Here is a 23,380-nt window from a genome sequence, read left to right on the forward strand (position 1 = left end):
TGACTCAGCACAGGTGAGTTGCATGCACGCGCCTGTCAGCTGGAGCTCGGGAGCGCGCAGGAGGACACACAGGTGGTTCAGTCTCTAATGTCCCAGACACGAAGGACAAACATTCACCCGAGTGTCAACGTGCAGGACAGACAGGTGATAAAACGCGTCTGTGTTCCTGGATCTGTTCCCTCTCGCTCACATGGCTTCTCTGGATCAATCTGGGAGGTTAACTGCTGTTTTTCTGCTCGTTTCACTGAGCGTCTCTTTTCAAGGTAAGACTCCTCACTCACCTTCAAGTTTCAAGTTTCCAAGTGTTGCTGCTGCTTTGCTGTCTGTTGCTTTTTCCTTCTTAATAAGAAAAACCCTGTGATTTCATTAATCAGTTTGTCGTCTTGTTAAGATTGTTCTCTTTTTTTTTGAAGATTCATGATGAACCGTGGGAATAATATTTATTTGTTTTAGGTACAAACAAAAGCAAACAATAAACCTCTATCTTATGTCAGCATTTTTTGTGTGTTCACTGTTTTCAAATGTATCCCTGTGGCCATCACATCTTTAGATTAGAGCTGGGTTAAAAAGTATGTCATTATAAATGTCACAATATATTTAGTTTAGTAAGTTTAAAGCCTGATTTTTGCAGTGAAGGTTGAAGTTTGAAACTCTTCTTTATGAGCAGTGAATCAAAAACACTTGATTAACACGATGTAGACCAATTATGTGTTATACCTCCACATGCACAATGGATTCAGGCATTTCATCAATGTATATTAAACTTTCAACATATTGCTATTGCTGGAAATTGAATTCATTCACTGCACAGCACTTTATCAGAGAATTGATGACTTCATGATTTAATGTTTCCTCTCCAAACCTACTGACTGGGCTCCACGCCGACAGGTGCACAGGGCCAACTGGTGGTTGCTCCTGTGGGCCCCACGTTGGTGAATGCAAGAGCCGGCAGCAATGTGACTCTGGCTGTCCTCTTCGGGGGGGCCCCGGACCCAGTGGTCACCTGGTCTAAAGGAGCCTTGCCTGTCCTCACGTGGACCATTGGCTCCAGTGCTGAAGCAGACATCGCCGAAGGATTCAAGGATGTGCTGAAGATCGAGAGGGATGGATCTCTGACCTTCGTGAATGTGCTGCTCGACCACGCCGGGAACTACACCATGGAGCTGACCAAGTCGGGGCTGAGTCAAGCTGTGACCGCTTTCACTCTGAAAGTGTTTGGTGAGTTTATAACTGGCTGATTTGGAGATGTGCTGCTGTCATGTGGTGGAGGATTTAATGCCTGTTAAAACCAACTGATGCATGAACCATCACATATGTGTTAAAACTGCTTGTTCCACAGTTTATTTTGGTATATGCACTTTTCAAAAGGGGAAATCTTGCATTGTAAGACAGGGTCTGCCTAGTAGTGATCGGAGGATAGGGTTGTAGCATCGACATGCGATCGGTCCTGGCTGTCAATCATGATGCTAACCTAAGCATCAGGCCTTTTCAAAGATTTGTCATCTTAATAAGATGTTGCGGTTGTTCATTTAAAAGGAAAACCGGTTTGATAAATCTAATGATTAAAGTGCTTCTTCCTTCTTTCACCTTTTCTCTCACACAGAAAACTTCCAGAATGTGGAGCTGACCGTGCAGCCTGATTTACTCAAAGAGGGAATCGACCCCTTCCTCCTGCAGTACAGCGTGTCGAGAGGGGAGGTGGAGCAGCAGAGGTGGTTGTTCAACGGCACGGAGATAAAGACCAGCTCACACTACACGGTGAAGGACCGGAGCCTGGAGATCCTCAACCCAAACCGGAACGACACAGGCCGGTACACGGTGGTGCTGACGAACCCCCTGAGCCGCGTGGAAGCTCACCAGAACATCACCGTGCTGTGTAAGAACTTTAACATTATTCTCAACCGCATCCATCCATCATTATAGTTTCAGCTACATCTCCTTGATTCTTTGTGGTCTGCTGCAGATGGACCAGACGAGCCGACACTCGAGGCCCGTCCAGCGAAGCCTTTCTACCTACCCGGTGACTCTCTGAGCCTCGTCTGCCAGGCGGGCGGATCCCCACGGCCCACCGCTGTGTGGGTCTTTGGGGATCTGACCTTCCCCGACTCCCAAGATGGAGTCCTGAATCGAACGAATGTACAGATCAGCCAAGGAGGTGTTTATACCTGCAAGTTGACCAATCAGCAGACGAAGGAACAGCGGCAGAAGAGCATGACTTTAAATGTTTACGGTACGTGGAAAGCCGTTATCAAACCCTCATGACTCATTAACATCAGATATTTTATAGTTAAATGAAATTTCAAATGTACAGACAACTTTTATATATTTCTTAGTTCTAAGTTTTACTATTGTGAGAAACAAAACATATTGTATTGGATTATCTTTTAATTTATTAGTAAGGTTCTATTTTTCATGTCTTCATTTAACAATCATTTGTTCTTTATTTTTTTCCATCTTAATGAAAAATCTGCTTTGGTTCCATCAGGAAGATTTAAAATGTTATTACTTGACTTTAAAATCTTGTTTGAGGTGTTTGCATTCGATCTGTAGGAATACAAAGTTGTCTATATTCATTTATTTGCCCAAGATCTTTTGAATTATCAGGGTTTTATGAAAGGTTCATCATCCGACTTTGTTCATCTTTTGTCTAAATGTCAAAATCAACCCAAAAGTGAATAACTAAGTTTTTAAATCAATTCTCCTTCTGAACAGAGAAGCCGTCGGGCGAGCCGGTCTGTTCTGTGCAGTCTGTGAATGTGGCCGCTGCCCTGCAGTATCACTGTCGGTGGCCGGGGGGAACGCCACTGGCTCAGCTCTCTTTCCCAGAACTGAGCAGCAACAGCAGTGGAGCTGGAAACTTCAGCCTGACCGTCACCGCCTTGGCCAACTTAGACTTCAAAACTGTCACATGCATGGCGGTCCACCCAGTTGAGCAGAATAAGTGCAATATTACCGCAAGTACGTTTAAGTATTCCCTGGGTTATCAGTCGAGGATTTCCATCGTAAAAACTAAAACTTCTGCAAAACCTTATCTTCCCGCAGGTCGTCCGGTGGAGTTCCTCCCAGCCGTGAGAATGTCAGTCGACTCTCTGGGCAAAATAGTGGTGTCTCTGCAGTGTGTGAGCGACGCCTCGCCTCAGGCTGTGGTGTCCTGGTCCAAAGGCAGCGAGGCCGTCACCAACGGGGCCACGCACCAGATCAGCAGTGACACCACACAGCTCCAGATCCGAGGCTACAATGTCAGCGACTTTGTCCAGCAGAAATACAGCTGCACGAGCCGCAACCCCCTGGGCAGCCAGAGGAGGGAAATACAGCTGCAAGGTAAAGTATAGATGCTCTTTGAAATGAACCAAGTTGTCAAAGACCATATATAAATATACTCTGAGTTATGTAATTAAGTGGTCAAGTTTGGTCTCTTCCCAAAGTTTACAAGATAGACATGAAGTTGCAAAAGATCTGCAACAAAAGTTTGTTTGTTTTTCTATAATTAGATTGTTAATTTCTAACTAGTAGATAAGTAGCATAAAATTGAAGTATTCAAATAAAGCGTCAAAGTTGTACTTAAATGCAGTACTTGAGCAAATGTGATTAGTTTCTTGCCACCTCTGAAAACATATTTTTATATATATGAGGAAATGTATTTTTATACCGTAGATTAAACTGCAGTATGTAAACCACACAAATGTAGCTATAGGAATGAGCAACAACATAAACATGCTGCCAATAAATGAAGTGGTCAGTAATTTGAAGAGTCAAATTACTGACCACTTCCAGAGGATACAACTGAGAAAATAATTCAGCCCTAGAAATGTAAAAATAACCAAATTAAATAGTTTTCTTCTTTAGGAATTTATAATGTGCATTTTTCTCAGACATTCTTTTGACTAATTTAGAAATGAATAAATAACAGATAATAAAGCAAATGGTTAAAAGTAACGTTTCTCCTTCTACATGTAATATACAGTGTAGTGCAGTGTCTGTTCAAGAGACACAATGGCCCCTCAGTCAGAGAGCCAAGTCATACCTGAGGTTACTTTTCCCTTTAAACAAAGCTCTCCAGTCTAAGTGAACCCTCAGCAGCCCCCCCCCATCCTCTCCTGATGTTCCCCCATGTTCACAATCCCTCTCTCTCTCCAGGACCGTCCATCTCAGATTTCAGTTTGTTCCCGAATCCCGAAGGAACCGTCGTCACGTTGTCATGGGAGGTCCAGCCCACCTCCATCGTCACAGGTAAGGCAGTAAGAAGGACTCAGGGTTGATTCTTAAACACTGCACACAAACACCGTGGGGGGGTTGAAAACAGAAACTCTTCACAGGAGATAGGGGCGTAAATATTGTGTCAGGGGTGAAAATCCTGTGAAAAGCAAATGTCACTTTCTGTTGTGTCCTCCTCTGCGAAGGCTTCGACATTCAAGTGAAAGGGCCGAGCCTCCCGGGCGAAAAGCGGAATGGCACCGAATCGAGAGGCGCCTCAGACGTATATCGAACCATCCAGCAGAAACCTGGCTCGGCTCGGAGCACCGACGTCTTGGCCCTGGATCCAAACCTGTCGTACCGGTTTCGAGTCATCCCCCGAGCTCGTACGACCGAGGGGCAGCCTTCTGAGGTCCGCCGACTCGGCCCAGGTAGGGTTACGTTTTGAGAACTAGATTGCTTACCCCGGGGTTGGGGACGAACCAGCAGTTGTAAAATCATCGGTGACTCTCTGTGCCGTGGTTTCTAGATGGAGGGCTGAGTGGTCCTGCCATCGCTGGGATCGCAGCTGGAATCCCCTGCAGCCTTCTCTTCCTGATCCTGATGGGCGGCTCCATCTACCTGTGCGTCAACCGCAACAAGGACAAAAGTAGGTGCAAGGAAAAACAGGACATAGCTTTCTTTACACGCTGCAAAAAATGGGTTTTGACTCTTTATTTTGTGTGTTTTCTAGGTCGGCCGGCGAGGTACCCGATGTCCAGAGCCGTCGAGAAGGTTAAAATCACTGACAATAGTAGAATGGCGAGACCAGCGGTATATCACTGCCTCGAATCCACATCATGATCACAAAAGCACAAGACAGCAGCAATCGCACTCCAGGGTGTTTTAGCTTCATTTTTGTACAGTAGGGGTTGGTGGAGATGCCATCATCCATCTTTATTATACACTCTATGGTTTTGCTGATGAACACCCAAGTGCTGAAGTATCGATCTTCACATTTGAGATCAGGCAAAATGCAGGTTTATGAAATATTGATCTTCACAACAAATTCAAGATTTAAAGCTGCAAAAGTCAATATTGTCTGTGTTGAGCGAGACAAAGGCCGACCAGTCCCGATGATTTCAAACAAGCGGCACCAAATCCCACACATGCACAGACATCAGTTCTTTGATTATCTCTTTGTCCTGATCCAGCTCAACTTGTGATGGTTTCATTTTGGCTCCTGTCTCATCCCTCGTGAAAATCCATTCAGTAGTTTTGACCTAATCCTGCTAACAAGCCAATGGTCAGCGGGTGAAAACATAATCTCCGTGGCGGAGGTAATAAATAACAAGGAGCTTATCAGGTTGGCTTCAATATCAACAAGTGATGGGGGCCTTGTGGATTGTGAAATATAAACCACACAGTAAATGTCAAGCATCAGATTCTTTTGCATGTTCTACAACAAACTAAGCATCTATGACTTAGTTTCTCTCTCTCTCTCTCTCTCTCTCTCTCTCTCTCTCTCTCTCTCTCTCTCTCTCTCTCTCTCTCTCTCTCTCTCTCCTCCCCCCCCCCCTCCCTCCCTCCAGGTCATAACAACCCAGTCAGAGATGACTCCTCATCACCTGCTGGCAGGAGGACTGAAGTCTCCCCCTGATTACAACAAACTACAACAGGTAGTTTTGATTCTATTAAACATTACATGTCATTTTTTTTTTTAAACCACGTTGCTTCCTTCTTGTTGATTCACAGTTAACAATGAAATGTTTGGTGTGTTTTCTCTCAGGCGCCCTCTGAGCGGTCGGTGGCTCTCCCCACGTTCGTCCCCCCCCCACCCGTCAGAGTCGCCACAATTGTCTGAACGTAGCATATGTGTTGATGCGTTTATTAATTCTGTACAGCATTTTATTTTAATCATAAGATTTTTATATATTTGTAATGTTCCTTTAACTGATTCAAATTTCCATTTCGTAAACAATATTTATTGTGTTATTGATGTAAGTTTTTAAGTTATGTCTGTATCTGTTTAGCTTATTAAGGACAACTTGTCTCCCTCCTATTTACCACAACTCAACATGTTATCAGGATATAATTCAAAACACAACTTAACTCATGTCCCAGGTCACTGAATATGTTTTATCAGCAAAATGTCCTCTTTTTTTAAATTATATTTTTTTTTATTGAATTGCTTGTGAAATCAATGTGTTACTTCACATTATATACTCTGTTTAAACTCTCAAATAAATTCTTATTTATTCAGTTTCATCTCTTTCCCCACGTGTACTTGGTTAAATAGTTTTTCAGTACAAACCAATGTAAGCCACTGACATTGAGCATGATTTGTGGACCTGCAGCTTTTTGTTATATTTGTGGAGTTCAATACAATCTTTATTTTCTCTCAGGACTCTCAGGCATGTTGTGTGTCGGGTCAGATAAAGTGACAGTACAGGTTTGACCACACATGGAAAAAGCAGAGATTGCAGAAAACACTATGAACCAACCCCCTCCTTGTCTGATACAGCTGTTTGTGAACTAGGCTAAAACAAAGTTTACATTCCAAATAGCCTTTATATCATATTCAGATGTGTAAATTCAGATTTGTAATAAACTTTATTTGATTATTTTAACATAAATAAAATCAGTGATGCCTGTCAGTGAGACAGCTTGCTCCTCCCTGCCTCTGGTTTTGGGAAGTGAACTGATGAAACAATCAACAATAATGGTTGTTGCCAAAACAAAGAATCATATCAAGTGTTAGCCTTTAAGATGAGGTCACACACTGAGCACTAGATGGCGCTGTTCACATCTGCCAGGTCAGACTCAACTCGACTTATTTGTTCAGTTGATCTTTTGACCAAAATCGACTATTAAAAGAACCCACAAGTCAATAAGAAGAAGCAACATGGTTGATTCTGACTTATAGAATATACGAATATATATTAGTATCAATGCCAAATCATTTTAGAAGCTCAAAAATAAATAAGTTAACGATAAATTATTAATTAGCATCAGGATATCAGTGATCGGTAAATATTGTAGAATCAGGATTATATAACACATGTCTAATCTTAATTTCAACAACTAAATATTTTAGGTAGACTTATTTTAAGGTATAGATTATTTATGTTACTGTTTAAATATCAGTTACAATAAAACAAAGGTTAAATTTAGAATTCTGGTCAAAAATGCTTATTTATATCTTTAAGTGCTTGTTTTAAATAACATTATACATTTATTTGTATAGCACTTATCTAAACAAGGTTACAAAGTGCTTCACATATTCATGGCAAAAAATGAATGAACCAAAGTGAAAGGTATTCAACTACACATCATAGACTTTTCCCATTAGATTTAACATGGTTAGCAAATTATTACGTATTGTAAATAGTATATTTGGTCCATTTTTACCTGCAGTATTACTGCAATGTTTCCATATATTCATATTTATGGTTAACTCTGTTTCATTTAAATAGGCAGCTCTGTAGTCATGTGTCTGCTCTAAGCTTTTGTGTGTGTGTGTGTGTGTGTGGCACCCTGAAAGGAAGTGTGCATTTCAGCATGTTCCATTGACCACAGCAGTACTGCATGCCTTTGCACATCCACAGTTCCAGAACGCCTGAGAGAACAACAGACGAGCACGACGCTGCGGCGGCGGCTGCCTCGCATCCCAGAACCCTACACCATCCCCCAACACCACCACCCCTCCCCTTATGCCCCTGACCCCCCGAAATACTCCCATGCAGTCCGGTGTGAAAGGGTCACGTGGCCTTTGGCCCAGCAGCTCAAGTGCATTTGTTCTGTGCTGATTGTTTTAAAGGATTTTGCCTCCATCAACAGAAAAGTGGAGAGGATAACTTTTTGGAATCCAGCCTAGGGCTTCCTCTTTGACGTTCCGCTCACTCCCGGCTTGCACTCTCTCTCTCTCTCTCTCACTCTTTCCCTGAGGAAAGGCTGACACTTAAGGGGATTGATATATCCTGAGAAATTCAGGTAAGATTATGCAGGCTCTTTTGTGAATGGCTGATGCCACATCGATGATAAAGAATAGGGAGTAAAATAGCAAAGTAGATATCACGCTGACCAGGGGGTGCATGTGGCACAGTTGGGTCTCCACAGTGGGAAGGTGATAAGCTTTCAGGGTTTTAGCTCAAATCATTTGTGTTTTGTATAAAAGTGGTTGATTTTCCTTGCAATTTTCCAGGTTCCATTCATGGTTAGTGATAAATATATGTTTTTCAGACTCTCCACCCATGAGTGTGGAGGGTGGGTGTCTCTGATGTTTGATTTCCGCTGCTGTGGTTTACATCACAACGTAGTTGGTGTTGGCATCGTCATTCTCAGGGTAACAGGTTTTAACCTCAACATGGATTTATCTTCGAGGATTTGGACCAAATTTCCAAAGATCTGCTTCTGCCATTGTCTTTGCTTTGAAACAATTCAATATCTAACACAAGGCTCCGGTTGTATCAGCCAGCAGCATCTCTCACAGAATTGTTAGTTGTGATTCAGTTGATGATCCCAGGTCCTTTCTGATTAACGTTTTGTGTGGTTGGCTAAGAACATTTACATATCTGTCATTTGTGTGGCAAGTTTGTATTAAAACAACACACATGTTGTTGAAAGTGGATTTTATTGTGGTTGGTTTGAAACCTCTGCCCAGTAGCTCTCTTGATGACCTCGGTGCCTCCTTGTGTTTTGTGGATAATTGCATAGTCGAGATGAATTGAGTAGGAAAGTCTCTGATGTTTCACGTAGTCCAGAGGACTTTGAGGAAATTTGGTTGTTTAAATTCTACACAGTTTCCCATAGGTCAAATAATAATGAGAGGTATAGGCTGGGCAGAATGCTGGCTTAAGAGCCCAGCCCATGCTGCGTGATTAGAAACAGGTGATCTTCCCTTCATCGGACATTTATTACTTGCAGCTCCAAGATAATCCCTCGATATCCCCTGTGCCACATGGAACCATCATCACAGCAGACTGCATGTGGCAGCTCTAGATACATCAGGCTTTTCCTGCCTTTGCATCAAAGCATTTCTGTTTCCGTCATAATTTTCCTTCTGAATAAACACTCAAATTAAAGCTCAATCAAGTTTTGTTATACTTCATTACCACAAGGTCCCAACTGACTTGTTATTTTCTCTTTTTGAACAGTGCTTAAAGCCTTAGCTGCTGTCATAGTGTCACTCATGATGTACAGCTTCATGGGAGGGGGCCTGTTTTGTGCCATCGTGGGGAACATCTTGCTGGTGGTCTCCACAGCCACAGACTACTGGATGCAGTACCGTCTGTCCGGCAGCTTCGCCCATCAGGGCCTGTGGAGGTACTGCATGTCTGGAAAGTGCTACATGCAGACTGACAGCATTGGTAAGTGGTGAAATACCTTCTTGGAATTCCCTCAGATCTTACAGGACAACATGTCTGAATGCAATTATGATTATGTTCCGCCCTTACTTTTGAGGTACATCAATAATTATAGTAATTAAGAGATTGCATTTCACTCATAAAATAAGATGCAACTTAGAGTCAAACATCCTGATTCCCAACATGTGGGTTTATCCTTGAATTGGCCGATAAGTGTCATATTATTTTAACTTTATTAACATCCTAAAGAGATAAAGTCACAGTACAATATTCTCATGTAGGCTCATGTTTATCTACGTTATGTAGAGTAGCATGTTCTGAGTTCACGTGTAAGGGGTCCGTGTAGGAGGCAGATTCCCATCATGAATTTGAAACCCTCAGCAATTTAAAATGTTTGTGATTTTTGAATTCCTCTCCCTGCAGATATCCTCACCATGTTCTCTTTTTCTCGTCTTACTCCTCCTCAGCCTACTGGAATGCCACCCGTGCTTTCATGATCCTCTCTGCCATGTCATGCTTTGCCGGCATCATTGCAGGAATCCTCTCTTTTGCCCACTTCTCAGCCTTTGAGAGGTTCAACCGTTCATTTGCTGCTGGGATCATGTTCTTTGTGTCCAGTGAGTCCGAGCTGCAGTAACAAAATAATGTCATCAAATGTTTGTCTTTTTTGCAACAACACACCGGGCATGAATGACGTGTTTTGTGGTGAATTTGAATATCATGGACAGTGACGCCCCAGTCGGTTGTTGACCTGAAATGACCCTTGTACTACAGAAACTAATTTTAATAATTTTCTCTGTGCCCACAATGCCAGCTCTCTTCGTTCTGCTTGCAATGGCCATTTACACCGGAGTGACGGTGAACTTCCTTGGAAAGCGTTTTGGTGACTGGCGCTTCTCCTGGTCCTACATACTAGGCTGGGTGGCGCTGCTCATGAACTTCTTTGCAGGTTTGTCCCAATAAACAGCGAAAAAAAAATGAAACCACCTGAAATGAAAACGACTTTAGTGTAATTACTGTTTCTTGCTGATAGTCACTTTGAGCTCTTATATATTTATAACACAGTTAGCGCAGACGAAGGAACACTGTTCATGAAACACAAATGATAACATAAAAAAAATTAACTGCTGTCACTTTTCATTTTCCCAAAGCTTCATTCACAACAATTGTAGAAAGAGGCTTTTGAAACTTTTCAAACTCACACAATAAGCTTCAGATATACTGGATAACTAAAAAATAAGAAATATTGTCTTTTAAATAACTAATTTTCTGTGCGACCATCTTGTACTTGACATATCTGTGTGCTGACTTTTGTTTTGTTTTTTGTTGCAGGTATATTCTACATGTGTGCCTACAGAATGCACGAGTGCAGAAGAGTGGCTGGCCCGCGTTAAAGTAAACACAATCTACTTTGTCAAGGGCGCAAATGATGTCATTTCCCAGAAAAAAGAGAACCTACTGTAAAATAATAAAATTTGGAATTTGCATATCCCAATAAAATGTCTCTTTATTTTGTATTAAAAAGGTCAACATTGTTTCCGAAAGCATCACAGTCGCTTTCAACAGGATCAAATAACACCTCAGATTTTTTAAGACATTGTTTTATAAAGATAAATAAATATGAAATTTAAGATTGAATTAAACATCTTCTGAAGCATATGGTACTTCTTGCTGGGTAGGATTGGCTCCAGGATAAGTGGTAGAGGTAATAGGAATAATAAAGGATTAATATACAGTACAATAATAACATTAAAGCTGGACAGTGTCTTTCACCCTGGGTTAGAGCCTGGGCCCTGCTTTTGTAACTCTGAAACAGTGAGTTTACGTTTCCTGAAAATTGACTTTTTACTGTTGCAGTGGAAGCTAGAGGAAGAAAAGTAGAAGATGATGGGATCAATGCAGGTGTTGAAGGTGCTAAGCAGCAAAACGTAGTACCTCCACTCTGGGCTCTTACCCTCAATGAAACCCACTAAATGAGAGATATTGTATGGTAGCACGCAAATGAGGAACACGGCCAGAGTCCCCAAGGCCATACCGATGGCTTTCTGCTTCTGCATGCGGGATATCCTGGGGCGGCTGTACAGGATCAAGATGCATTTAAAGTAGCAGTAAACACAAATAACAAGAGGTACAAGGCAGAAGACAAAGAAAACCTCCAAACGTATCGGGAGGACGACATCCAGCTGCTTCTCCGTAAAGTTCTCATAGCAAGCATGGGCCTGGCCATCAAGGGATTCACTGGCTAGGGATGGGTGGTACTGGGTGATGAAAGTGATACTGCAGTTACCTAAGGATATCAGCCAAATGACTGTACCCATCACTACTGCATACACAGGTTTGTGCAGCCGATGATAGGTGATAGGGAAGGCGAGTGCAATGTAGCGAACCAGACTGACAGCCATCAGCAACAAGGAGCTGGTGTAGATGGTGGAGAAGAACATGAAGGCAGTGACGGAGCACAGGAATGGGGGGAGATTCCACGTCATGCCCGACATGGCCTCGTTCATCTTGAGAGGAAGGGTGAGCAAGAAGAGCAGGTCGGAGACGGTCAGATTGAGTAGCAGGATGTCTGTTGGATTTGCCTTGACATGGATCTTGGCACTGAAGGCATAGAGAGCCAGGAGGTTGGCTGGGAAGCCAATCACGAAGGTAATTATGTACACCGAGAGAATCAACCCGCTGCTCACCATGGTTTACGGACCTGAACCAAAGGAAGAGAACATCAATATCAATGTAGGAATGATAGGCTGCATATAAAAATGCACAATATTCTACTTCTGACTTAAATTGAAGGGCTATTTGTACGTTTCTCAGCTGAAAAACATGGTGACTGGCCAGGAGTGGACGGTGTTGACGACTGCTCCTAGTTGCGTTTAAAAGGTTATTGACTATGAACAGCTAATTTTTGCAGGCAGACTGGATAAAGTTATGAGACGGGCTGGCATGACTGGAGCTAGATGGTTAACATGTTATGTTCAGTTGAAGTAAATAAATGCAAAAAAGGGTTAACTCTGGTCTTGTTTACAGAACTTGCAAGGTGTCCTGTATATCTGCAAGCAAACCGTTGGTGGTAATCTCACCCAAGTATTTAGTCACTGAATGTGAATATTCAACAAATCTAGGAATTAAATCTCTATCTTTTATTATTATTCATATTTTCCACACAAGAATGAATAAGTTAATTGTGGAGGGAATTTCACCCAGACATGTAACAATGCCGTAAGAACTGAATAAAACACCACACATACATGAGTACTCAGTTTTTACTTGCAAGGGTAGTCCTTGGAAGGGAAGTCCGCACCTCTGAATAGGTCGCAGCCAACTTCAACGGAACTTCCCTAACACAGTGTTTTTATTTGCACAGCTCAAAATTACAACACATCATTTGGGTAGGGTTTTAATTTCTTGATAACTCCTTCTCTTCGGGGTGTTGCTTTATCTGGTAATACCCTATTCTAAACATAATGGAGATTTAACCTTTATGGTTTCATAACCATAACAGACAGTTCCTTCAAAATCAACTAAGGCAAGGCACAGCAGTTGTTAGTCAGGCTAACTCTTGTGTAAGAATGTCGCCTACAGCTTAGAAGCCTACTTCAACATTTTCCAGACAGCACTGAATAACAACTCCTACACCAGGTCATATTCAGTTCATGCAGGTCATATTCAGTTCATGAACTTATATAGAATTATTCCAACATTAATAAATATCATGAAATGAATACAGAGAAATGTCTAAACAAATGAGCCACACTCTCTATCTCAGACTCCACATTCGAGATGTGGAAAGGTTATATTCATAAGGTAAAAATATATCTACTTACCTAAGAGAAGAAGTTTTATGAATGTTAAGGCTTCAAGGAAAAAACAAATAGAGTTGTATGTTTTTTTTTCCGTTGCTGGGCCTCTAGCCTTCAAAGATGAGCTGATATCAAGTGATTTCCGCAAAGAAGTGAGTCGCACTCCAGCCCAGAGTCAAATTTATTTTACTGTATATGGAGCCACAAATTGGTTAATCTTTAACAAAATGCAAAACAGCAGTTTCATTTTGACTTACATACATGTTAATAAAGAACCTCCTCCCACTACATTAACTCTAAACATGATAATTAGGTTTGGATTTCAACCGACCATGGGTCTGCATTTATTCATATTTACACCTAAGCGATAAATTAGGAGACACAGATAATTTTTCCACATAGAGAATCGATTTAGGACATCTCTCTCTGCAGTTCCATGTCATTTGAGACATCTGAGGGTTTAGGAGAATACACACACAGCATATCCTTCAATGTTCTTTGGCCTCCAGTAGATCTGTTTCTTTTACTTATTGTCAGCTGGAATATTGGTTTTGCTTCCTGTCAGCACTGTCTACATTATCATCAGTTTCACTGCAACAGGGAATACACACGGCCGACTCAAACAGTTCTGAGCATGTTATTCAAGTCAATACTGCTCTTAGGCTGCAACTACTACAAGGGGCTTATTGTATGAAGCAGCAGAAGATGTCCTCAGATCAGCAGGTCATATATTGTACATCAATGCAATACACCTGTGCAGTAAAAGGTTTCATCAACCAGTGCTCTCCATTGTTCAATTAGTGTGTCTGTTCTTAAATCTTACATGATGACAGATGGAGTTTATGTTTTCATGTGTTTAGAGGCTTCACTTCTGTCTTGTTGTAAAAGTAGAGATTTAAACTTGTAATTGACAAAGTTGCTTAGAAATCAGTCCAACCATGAGGCCTGTTTAACAGCTGATTCAGAGCTTTCTATCGTATCTGGGATCTTCCTCAGCAGGTTGATGTCTGTGTGATTAATGGGATCTACTGAGGATTGCTGATTGTCTGTGGTTCTGGTGCAATTAACCAAATCAGCTCTGCATTGAGGAATATATTAAGATTACATCAGTAACTTAATTGCAAATTCACTTTTTACTGATTACATTTCATCCAAAAATCTACATATGGCTACATATTCAATACTTTCTGTATTAGAAATAACTACCAATGAACCGAGTCGGTAATGTTTTGTTTTTAGTTTTTTTTGCGCAATACGTCTCCAAGCTACAGAAGGAACTTGGGCCTCCCTCATAAAACATTACATAACTTTCTTTGCATTCTCTCCCTTCACTTTTTGTCCTGCCACCTTGAGCCTCTTCAACACCGACTAAAGGGTATATTCATTCTTCACCAAGTCCATCTGTTCTCTGTCTGCCCAGATCTCCTCCACCTGGTCCAGGTAAGCCTCGACAAACACAAGGTCATCAGCAAAGTTTGCAATAATCTTGCCGCCTGGTCGACTTTGACTCAGATCCTGCTGTTGCTGTTGTCGTCGTCATACTCAAAAGCTACACAGTTCATAAGACAGAGCTGCAGTTGTATCAGCATCTCTCAAAGAATTGTTAGTTGTTTGTATGTTAATGTTCCCAGGTCATTTTCTGATTAGCGTTTTGTGTGGTTGGCGGAGGAAATTAACATATCTCTTATTTGTGCTGCAGAGTTGTATAAAATAAAACACATGTTGTTATTAATGTATTTTATTGTGGATGGTTTGATTACTCTGTTCAGAGGCTCTCATGATGACCGTTTGTGTACAAACACAAAAGTACAGAAGTGGAAGATGGGCTTGTATTATTTTTGCAGTTATCTCTTCTTCAACAGAATAAATGTACACAGTATCCAAATATCACATCGGGCATGAATGATGTGTTTTGTGGTGAATTTGAATATCATGTACAGTGACAGTCCAGTCGGCCTGTTGCACAAACTATTGGTGCACAGTGTGAACTTCACCTGAAATGACCCTTGTATTACATACTGGGTCTTTTCCTGGTCCTACATACAGGGTTGGGTCCAATACACTGGTACAGTCAACTTCACTGTAATAACTGTTTCTTGCTGATAGTCAAAAAAATCTGTTTGAATTGCTCCATGAATATTACAACTCTGTCTGTTCATGAGAAACAAATGATACAGTAAAAAAATAAACTGCTGTCACAAATATTTTTGTAATTTTCAAAAAGCTTTATTTATAACAATTGTTAGAGAGGCTGTTGGAATAATCCCTCGACATAGTCTCAATATACACACAAAATAAGCTTCAGATATACTAGGTAACAAAAAATACATTTAAAATATATATTTTCTGTCTATAACTTGTTATTGTGCCACCATCTTGTTCTTGACATATCTGTTTGTTTTGTTTTTTTGTTGCAGGTATATTCTAAATGTGTGCCTACAGAAAGCATGAGTGCAGAAGAGTGGCTGGCGCACGTTAAAGTCAACACAAGCTACTGTGTTAAGGGCGCAAATGATTTGAATTCCCATTCAAAAATAGAGAAAATAGTAAAATAATAACATTCTGAGTTTTGCATATGCAAATATAATCTCTCTGCATTTTTTTTTTAAAGGGTCTACAATGTTTTTTAAAAGCAACACAGTCACTTTCAACAGGATCAGATCACACCTCAGATTTTAAGGACATTGCTTTATAAAAATGAAATAAATGTGATTTTTTTTCACAACTTCTGAAGCATATGGTACCTCTTGCTGGGTAGAATTGGCTTCAGGATAAGTGGTAGAGGTAATATATGGATAATGAATGGATTAATATACAGTACAATCTTAACGTTAAAGCTGGACAGTGTCTTTCACCCTGGGTTAGAGCCTGTGACCTGCTTTTGTAACTCTGAAACAGTGAGTGTATGTTTCCTGAAAATTGACTTTTTACTGTTGCAGTGGAAGCTAGAGGAAGAAAAGTAGAAGATGATGGGATCAATGCAGGTGTTGAAGGTGCTAAGCAGCAAAATGTAGGGCCTCCACTCTGGGCTCTCACCCTCAATGAAACCCACTAAATGAGAGATATTGTATGGTAGCACACATATGAGGAACACGGCCAGAGTCCCCAAGGCCATACCGATGGCTTTCTGCTTCTGCATGCGGGATATCCTGGGGCGGCTGTACACGATCAAAATGCATTGCACGTAGCAGTAAACACAAATAACAAGAGGAACAAGGCAGAGAACAAAGAAAACCTCCAAACGTATCGGGAGGAGGACATCCAGCTGCTTCTCCGTAAAGTTCTCATAGCAAGCATGGGCCTGGCCATCAAGGGTTTCACTGGCTAGGGATGGTTGGTACTGGGTGATGAAAGTGATAGTGCAGTTTGCTAAGGTGATCATCCAAATGACTGCACCCATCACTACTGCATACACAGGTTTGTGCAGCCGATGATAGGTGATAGGGAAGGCGAGTGCAATGTAGCGAACCAGACTGACAGCCATCAGCAACAAGGAGCTGGTGTAGATGGTTGAGAAGAAGATGAAGGAGGTGAGGGAGCACAGGAAGCGGGGGAGATTCCACGTCATGCCCGACATGGCCTCGTTCATCTTGAGAGGAAGGATGAGCAAGAACAGCAGGTCGGAGACGGTCAGATTGAGTAGCAGGATGTCTGTTGGATTTGCCTTGACATGGATCTTGGCACTGAAGGCATAGAGAGCCAGGAGGTTGGCCGGGAAGCCAATCACGAAGGTAACTATGTACACCGCGAGAATCACCTCGCTGCTCACCATGGTCTACGGACCTGAACCAAAGGAAGAGAACAAACATCAATCACAATGTAGGAATAATAGGCTGCATATATAAAATGTACAATACTTTGCTTCTGACTTAAACTCAAGGGTTATTTGTACGTTTCTCAGCTGCAAAAAATAGTATCTGGCCAGGAGTGGACGGTGTTGATGATTGCTCGTAGCTGCGTTTGAAAGGTTATTGACTATAAACAGCTAATTCTTGCAGGCAGACTGGATAAAGTTATGAGACGGGCTGGCGTGACTAGAGCTAGATGGTTTACATGTTAAGATCAGGTGAAGTTAATAAATGCAAAAAAAGGGTTAACTCTGGTGTTGTTTGCAGAGCTTGCAAGGTTTCCTGAATGGTTTATAAATATCATGAAAGTAATAAAGAAAAATGTCTAAACAATTTAGCCACGCTCTCTATCTCAAACTCCACAACCGAGGTTTATGAAAAGATTATGTTCATAAGGTAAACATATTTCTACTTACCTAAGAGAAGACGTTTTAGAAATTGTAAGGCTTCAAGGAAGAAACAAATAGAGTTGTATGTTTTGTTTTCCGTTGCTGTGCCTCTAGCTTTCAAAGATGAGCTGATATCAATGATTTCCGCAGAGAGGTGAGTCGCACTTAAAAAAAGAAATGAAACAGAGACGTCAGCTGAGTAAGCAGTCTTTTGATGTCGAGATGTTTTACCGAAAAACTAAAAACGCCCCGACAAAAAACAATGGAAAAGTGATTATGAATCATTTCAAAACAATTTGTGTAGAGAATTCATGACTAATAAATGTTATAGTGTCACATGTGAGACTATTATCAAAATTGCTGCAATATAAGAGTACGCTTTATAAGAAATATGTAAATAATTAAGAGCTTGCATTTCACTCATAAAATAAGATGCAACTTACCGTCAAACATCCTGATTCCTAACATGTGTGTTTAACCTTGAATTGACCTAAAAGTGTCATATTACTTAAATTGTATTCACATCCCTCTTGATTATTTAACAATACCTTTTGAATAAAGAGATAACATCACGGTGCAATATTCTCATGTAGGCTCAACTATAAAGGTTCAAGCAACTAAATTTGGAATCCTGTGTGGTAGTGAGGACAGTAGAGGGTAACGTTTAGAAACGTATGGTGTTGTTTTCAGAACCTGCAAGCTTTCCTGTATATCTGCAAGCAAACCATTGGTGATAATCTCACTCAAGTATTTAGTCACTGTATGTGAAAATGCTACAAATCTAGGAATTAAATCTCTATCTTTTATTATAACTTTCTACTTTCCACACAAGAATGAACAAGATAATAAATATCATGAAATTAATAAAGAATACTTTCAAAACAATTGAGCCACACTCTCTATCTCAGACTCCACACCCCAGATGTGGAAATGTTATGTTCATAAGCTAAACATATTTCTACTTACCTAAGAGAAGACGTTTTAGGAATGTTTAGGCTTCAAGGAAGAAACAAATAGAGTTGTATGTTTTGTCTTCCGTTGCTGTGCCTCTAGCTTTCAAAGATGAGCTGATATCAAATGATTTCCGCAAAGAGGTGAGTCAAGCTTAAAAATTGGTATGAAACTGAGTGTCAGCTGAGGAAGCAGTTGTTTGATGTGGCCCAGAGTCAAATTTAGTTTACCCTATATGGAGCCACGAGTTGGTTAATCTGTAACAAAATGCAAAACCGCAGGTTAATTTTGACTTGCATACATGTTAATAAAGAACCTCCTCCCACTTCATTAAATATAAACATAATAATTAGGTTTGGATTTCAACAGACCATGGGTCTGCATTCATTCTTATTAACACCTACGAGATCTGCAATGGAGTGTGAACTTCACCGGAAATGACCTTTGTATTACAGACTGGGGCTTTTCCTGGTCCTACATACTGGGTTGGTTCCAATACACTGGTGCAGTCAACTTTACTGTAATAACTGTTTCTTGCTGATAGTCAAAATAATCTGTTTGAATTTCTCCATGAATATTACAACTCTGTCAGTTCATGAGAAACAAATGATACAGAAAAAATAAACTGCTGTCACAAATATTTCTGTTATTTGCTTAAAGCTTTATTCATAACAATTGTTCGAGAGTCTGTTGAAAATACCCCTCGATATAGTCTCAAAATACACACATATTATCAAACTCACACAATAAGCTTCAGATACACTTGATAACTAAGAGAAACAAATATTTTCATCTGAAAACTATACTTCTGTCTATAACTTGTTATTGTGCCACCATCTTGTACTTGACATACCTGTGTGCTGAAGAAAATGCTTTTGTGGCTTTATTTCTGACTTTTGTTTTGTTTTTTGTTGCAGGTATATTCTACATGTGTGCCTACAGAAAGCATGAGTGAAGAAGAGTGGCTGGCCCACTTTAAAGTAAAGAAAAGCTACTCTGTCAAGGGTGCAAATGATGTCATTTCCCATAAAAATAGAAAACCGACCTTGAAATAATACAATTTGAATTTGCATATCCAAATAAAATGTCTCTTTATTTTGTATTAAAAAGGTCTACATTTTTTCGAAAGCAACACAGTCACTCTCAACAGGATCGGATCACACCTCAGATTTTTATGACATTGTTTTATAAAGATAAATAAATGTGAAATTTGAGCTTGAATTAAAACAACTTCTGAAGCATATGGTACTTCTTGCTGGGTAGAATTGTTGGATAAGCGGTAGAGGTAATAGATTGATAATGATAATTTTAGTCATTTTAGTAAAGCTGGACAGTGTCTTTCACCCTGGGTTAGAGCCTGTGCCCTGCTTTTCTAACTCTGAAACAGTGAGTTTACATTTTCTGAAAATTGACTTTTTACTGTTGCAGTGGAAGCTAGAGGAAGAAAAGTAGAAGATGATGGGATCAATGCAGGTGTTGAAGGTGCTAAGCAGCAAAACATAGTACCTCCACTCTGGGCTCTCACCCTCAATGAAACCCACTAAATGAGAGATATTGTATGGTAGCACGCATATGAGGAACACAGCCAGAGTCCCCAAGGCCATACCAATGGCTTTCTGCTTCTGCATGCGGGATATCCTGGGGCGGCTGTACAGGATCAATATGCATTGCACGTAACAATAAACACAAATTACAAGAGGCACAAGGCAGAGAAAAAAGAAATATTCCAAACGTATCGGGAGGAGGACATCCAGCTGCTTCTCCGTAAAGTTCTCATAGCAAGCATGGGCCTGGCCATCAAGGGTTTCTATGGCTAGGGATGGGTGGTGCTGGGTGATGAATTTGATAGTGCAGTGTGCAAAGGTGATCAGCCAAATGACTGTACTCAGCACTACTGCATACACAGGTTTGTGCAGCCGATGATAGGTGATAGGGAAGGCGAGTGCAATGTAGCGAACCAGACTGACAGCCATCAGCAACAAGGAGCTGGTGTAGATGGTGGAGAAGAAGGTGAAGGCGGTGAGGGAGCACAGGAAGCGGGGCAGATTCCACTTCATGTCTAAATTGGCCTCGTACATTTTGAGAGGAAGGATGAGCAAGAAGAGCAGGTCGGAGACGGTCAGATTGAGTAGCAGGATGTCTGTTGGATTTGCCTTGACATGGATCTTGGCACTGAAGGCATAGAGAGCCAGGAGGTTGGCTGGGAAGCCAATCACGAAGGTAACTATGTACACCGAGAGAATCACCCCGCTGCTCACCATGATCTACGGACCTGAACCAAAGGAAGAGAACAAACATCAATCACACTGCAGGAATCATAGGCTGCATATAAAAAAGTACAATCATTTACATCTGATTTAAACTGACATTAATTATGCCTCATATGGGGGCAGCCATCTTATGCTTTTGACCTCAAGTTTGACAGCAAAGTCTGCACAGTGGGGATTGTGGTCAAGAGCAGCGGTTTCGAAGGTTTGCTGACACACGGGTTCAACCAGTTGTGATCAATTATGAGAGAAAATGTAATTGATGTGTACTTTTAGCTTGCTTCACCCACCAGGTGACAATCGAGATGATTTGGCTTCACTTTTTGGTTGTCATTTCGTACATTTAATAGACTAATGAGACTATAGTATGTAGTAACAACCATCATTGCGTTTAAAAGGATATATACCATGAAAAGCTACTTCTTGAATATCTATCACAAATCTAGAAATGAAAGCTCTATCTTTAAGTATCGTTTCTTTTTTTAGACAAGAATGAATTAAATAAACAATACTGAAAAACTGAAAAACAAATGAGCCAAGCTCTCAATCTCAGACTCCAAACGGCAGATGGGGAAAAATAGTAGATAAGGTAAACATGTATCTACTTACCTAATAAACAACGTTTTGAAAATGTTAAGCTTCAGGGAAGAAACTGGAGCACTATGATTTTTCCTTGCTGTGCCGCCTGCTTTCAAAGGTGAGCTGATATAAAACAATATCTGCAAAGACTCAAACAAGTGAGTCAAATTCTTCAGTACCTATGAAACTGTATGCAAACCAGCAGGTTCATTGTTCCTTTCATACGTGTGAATAAAGAACCTCCTCCCATTACATAAACTCTAAACATGATAATTAGGTTTGGATTTCATCAGGCCATGGATCTACTTTTATTCTTATTTACACCTACGCGATCATTTTAAACACACTGATTGTTTTCGACATGGAGAATCGATTAAGGACATCTGTCTCTGCAGTTCTGTGTCATCAATATGGGTTTCGCTTCCTGCTAGCACTGTCTACAATAGCATCAGTTTCACTGCAAAAGGGAATAAACACGGCCGACTCAAACAGTTCTGAGCATTTAATTCAAGTCAATACTGCTCTTAGGCTGCAACTACTACAAGGGGCTTATTTTATGAAGCATCAGCAGTAGAAGATGTCCTCATATAAGCAGGTCATGTATTGGACATCAATGCAATACACAATTTAATCACTCAGTGCTCTCGATTGTTCAACTACTGTGTCTGTTCTTAAATCATACATGATGACAGAAGGGGCTCCAGTTGTCGTTTTTAAAAATGACCTTTGAAAAAGTCGCTGACAAATCGGTCCCACCATGAGGCCTGTTTAACAGCTGATCCCGAGCTTTCTTTCGCATCTGTGATCCTCCTCAGCAGGTTGATGTCTGAGTAATAAATGGGGTTCTACTGAGGATTGCTGATTTTCTTATGTTGTTCTGGTACAATTAACCAAATCAGCTGTGAGCAAATAGATGAATTGAAAGTGGAATCAGTTTTCAAACTCTGCGTTGAGGAATAAATGAAGATTACATCAGTAACATAATTGCAAACTCACTTTTTTAACATTAAACAATCTACATATGGCTCCCTATTTACGACTTTCTGTATAAGTAGTAAATACTAATGAACAGTGTTGGTAATTGTTGGATTTGTTTTTGTCAATCATACAAGTTTAAGGCTGGTTAACTGTTTTATTGTAGTGTACGGCATCTCTGGAAGAATTGCTTCGGATGCTTTCACTGGTCTTGTTGTGAGAATGATGGATGCTGCGGGGAGAAAGCTTCCCTTCATTAAAACCACCAACAGCTCTGAAACTGGCACTTTCGAATCCACGGCAATGTTTCTGGCAGGACTGTTCCAATCCCAGTGGAGTTGGAACTCATCTAATCCCTCCAAGATGAAGAGCTCCTAGCTCCTTCTTTGTTAGCTGCACCATGAATAGACAGTGAGATCATTTAATCAAATCAATCAAATAATACAAAAAGAATGGGACTTAATAAATCCTCATGTATGAAGGGTTTTCACCATTATAAAGACAACAAATTGGAATAATGTAATGAATATATATATATATATATATATCCTTGTTCTTTACACTTCTAATCTGTGGATCATATTGTAAAAACACATGATATATAAGGTACAACATGATGTCATCTCAAGTTCATTTGTTGGGCACAAATGCTTTGGATTTAGGAAACTGTTTTGACTGAGGATTTTTCTAACTCGCAGCAGAATAAGGCTTTGCTCAAATGTTCACCGTCTTAGTTTGAAAGCTCACTTACACAGTTGTATTAGCGTAATAAAAGTGTAATTTGTTTTTTCAAGACCAAAGTTTTAGACCCGATGATGTCACCTTATGAAAAGTAAGGAGATTGTTAAAGTCGTTACAGCTCATCCAGAGGGGGGCATGAATGTCTGAGACTAATTTCACAGCAATTCACCAGGTCGTTGTGAAGACATTTCGTTTATAGCGGAGCTGAATGGGCTTTTATTAATTTTACACTCTTTCCATCCCAAAGTCAGCAAAAATGACTTGGCAGAGCATCGCATTGATTGCACTCTG

At 40.6% G+C, this 23,380-nt stretch overlaps 5 protein-coding genes across 6 annotated transcripts; 2 read left to right on the forward strand and 3 right to left on the reverse strand.

The window, feature by feature from the left end:
* Positions 1–50: 50 nt before the first annotated feature.
* vsig10l (V-set and immunoglobulin domain containing 10 like) lies at positions 51–6,441 on the forward strand. Of its 2 annotated transcripts, none has more exons than XM_062398461.1 (12): positions 51–263; positions 889–1,218; positions 1,604–1,876; positions 1,964–2,230; positions 2,713–2,958; positions 3,043–3,321; positions 4,138–4,230; positions 4,401–4,625; positions 4,724–4,843; positions 4,928–5,007; positions 5,766–5,852; positions 5,963–6,441. In XM_062398461.1, the coding sequence occupies exons 1-12, from the start codon at positions 191–193 to the stop codon at positions 6,035–6,037; spliced, it is 2,148 nt and encodes a 715-aa protein (XP_062254445.1). In that variant the 5' UTR covers positions 51–190; the 3' UTR covers positions 6,038–6,441. The 2 variants fall into 2 exon arrangements, with proteins under 2 accessions (XP_062254445.1, XP_062254446.1); XM_062398462.1 differs by having other exon boundaries at positions 52–263; positions 4,928–4,968.
* Positions 6,442–8,022: 1,581 nt separating this feature from the next.
* On the forward strand, positions 8,023–11,021 carry lim2.5 (lens intrinsic membrane protein 2.5). The gene is made up of 5 exons (XM_062399540.1): positions 8,023–8,166; positions 9,330–9,542; positions 10,007–10,156; positions 10,354–10,488; positions 10,872–11,021. The coding sequence occupies exons 2-5, from the start codon at positions 9,365–9,367 to the stop codon at positions 10,931–10,933; spliced, it is 525 nt and encodes a 174-aa protein (XP_062255524.1). The 5' UTR covers positions 8,023–8,166; positions 9,330–9,364; the 3' UTR covers positions 10,934–11,021.
* A 228-nt stretch (positions 11,022–11,249) lies between these two features.
* LOC133965302 (free fatty acid receptor 2-like) lies at positions 11,250–12,229 on the reverse strand. The gene has a single exon (XM_062399782.1). It carries the CDS (start codon positions 12,227–12,229, stop codon positions 11,309–11,311), a length of 921 nt encoding a protein of 306 aa, XP_062255766.1. The 3' UTR covers positions 11,250–11,308.
* A 3,961-nt stretch (positions 12,230–16,190) lies between these two features.
* On the reverse strand, positions 16,191–17,111 carry LOC133964772 (free fatty acid receptor 2-like). The gene has a single exon (XM_062399013.1). The coding sequence runs from the start codon at positions 17,109–17,111 to the stop codon at positions 16,191–16,193; it is 921 nt and encodes a 306-aa protein (XP_062254997.1).
* A 2,756-nt stretch (positions 17,112–19,867) lies between these two features.
* On the reverse strand, positions 19,868–20,788 carry LOC133964773 (free fatty acid receptor 2-like). Its single transcript, XM_062399014.1, has one exon. The coding sequence runs from the start codon at positions 20,786–20,788 to the stop codon at positions 19,868–19,870; it is 921 nt and encodes a 306-aa protein (XP_062254998.1).
* Between the last annotated feature and the right edge of the window lie 2,592 nt (positions 20,789–23,380).

This window comes from Platichthys flesus, chromosome 11 (genome assembly GCF_949316205.1).
Source record: "Platichthys flesus chromosome 11, fPlaFle2.1, whole genome shotgun sequence".
Classification (NCBI taxonomy): domain Eukaryota; kingdom Metazoa; phylum Chordata; class Actinopteri; order Pleuronectiformes; family Pleuronectidae; genus Platichthys; species Platichthys flesus.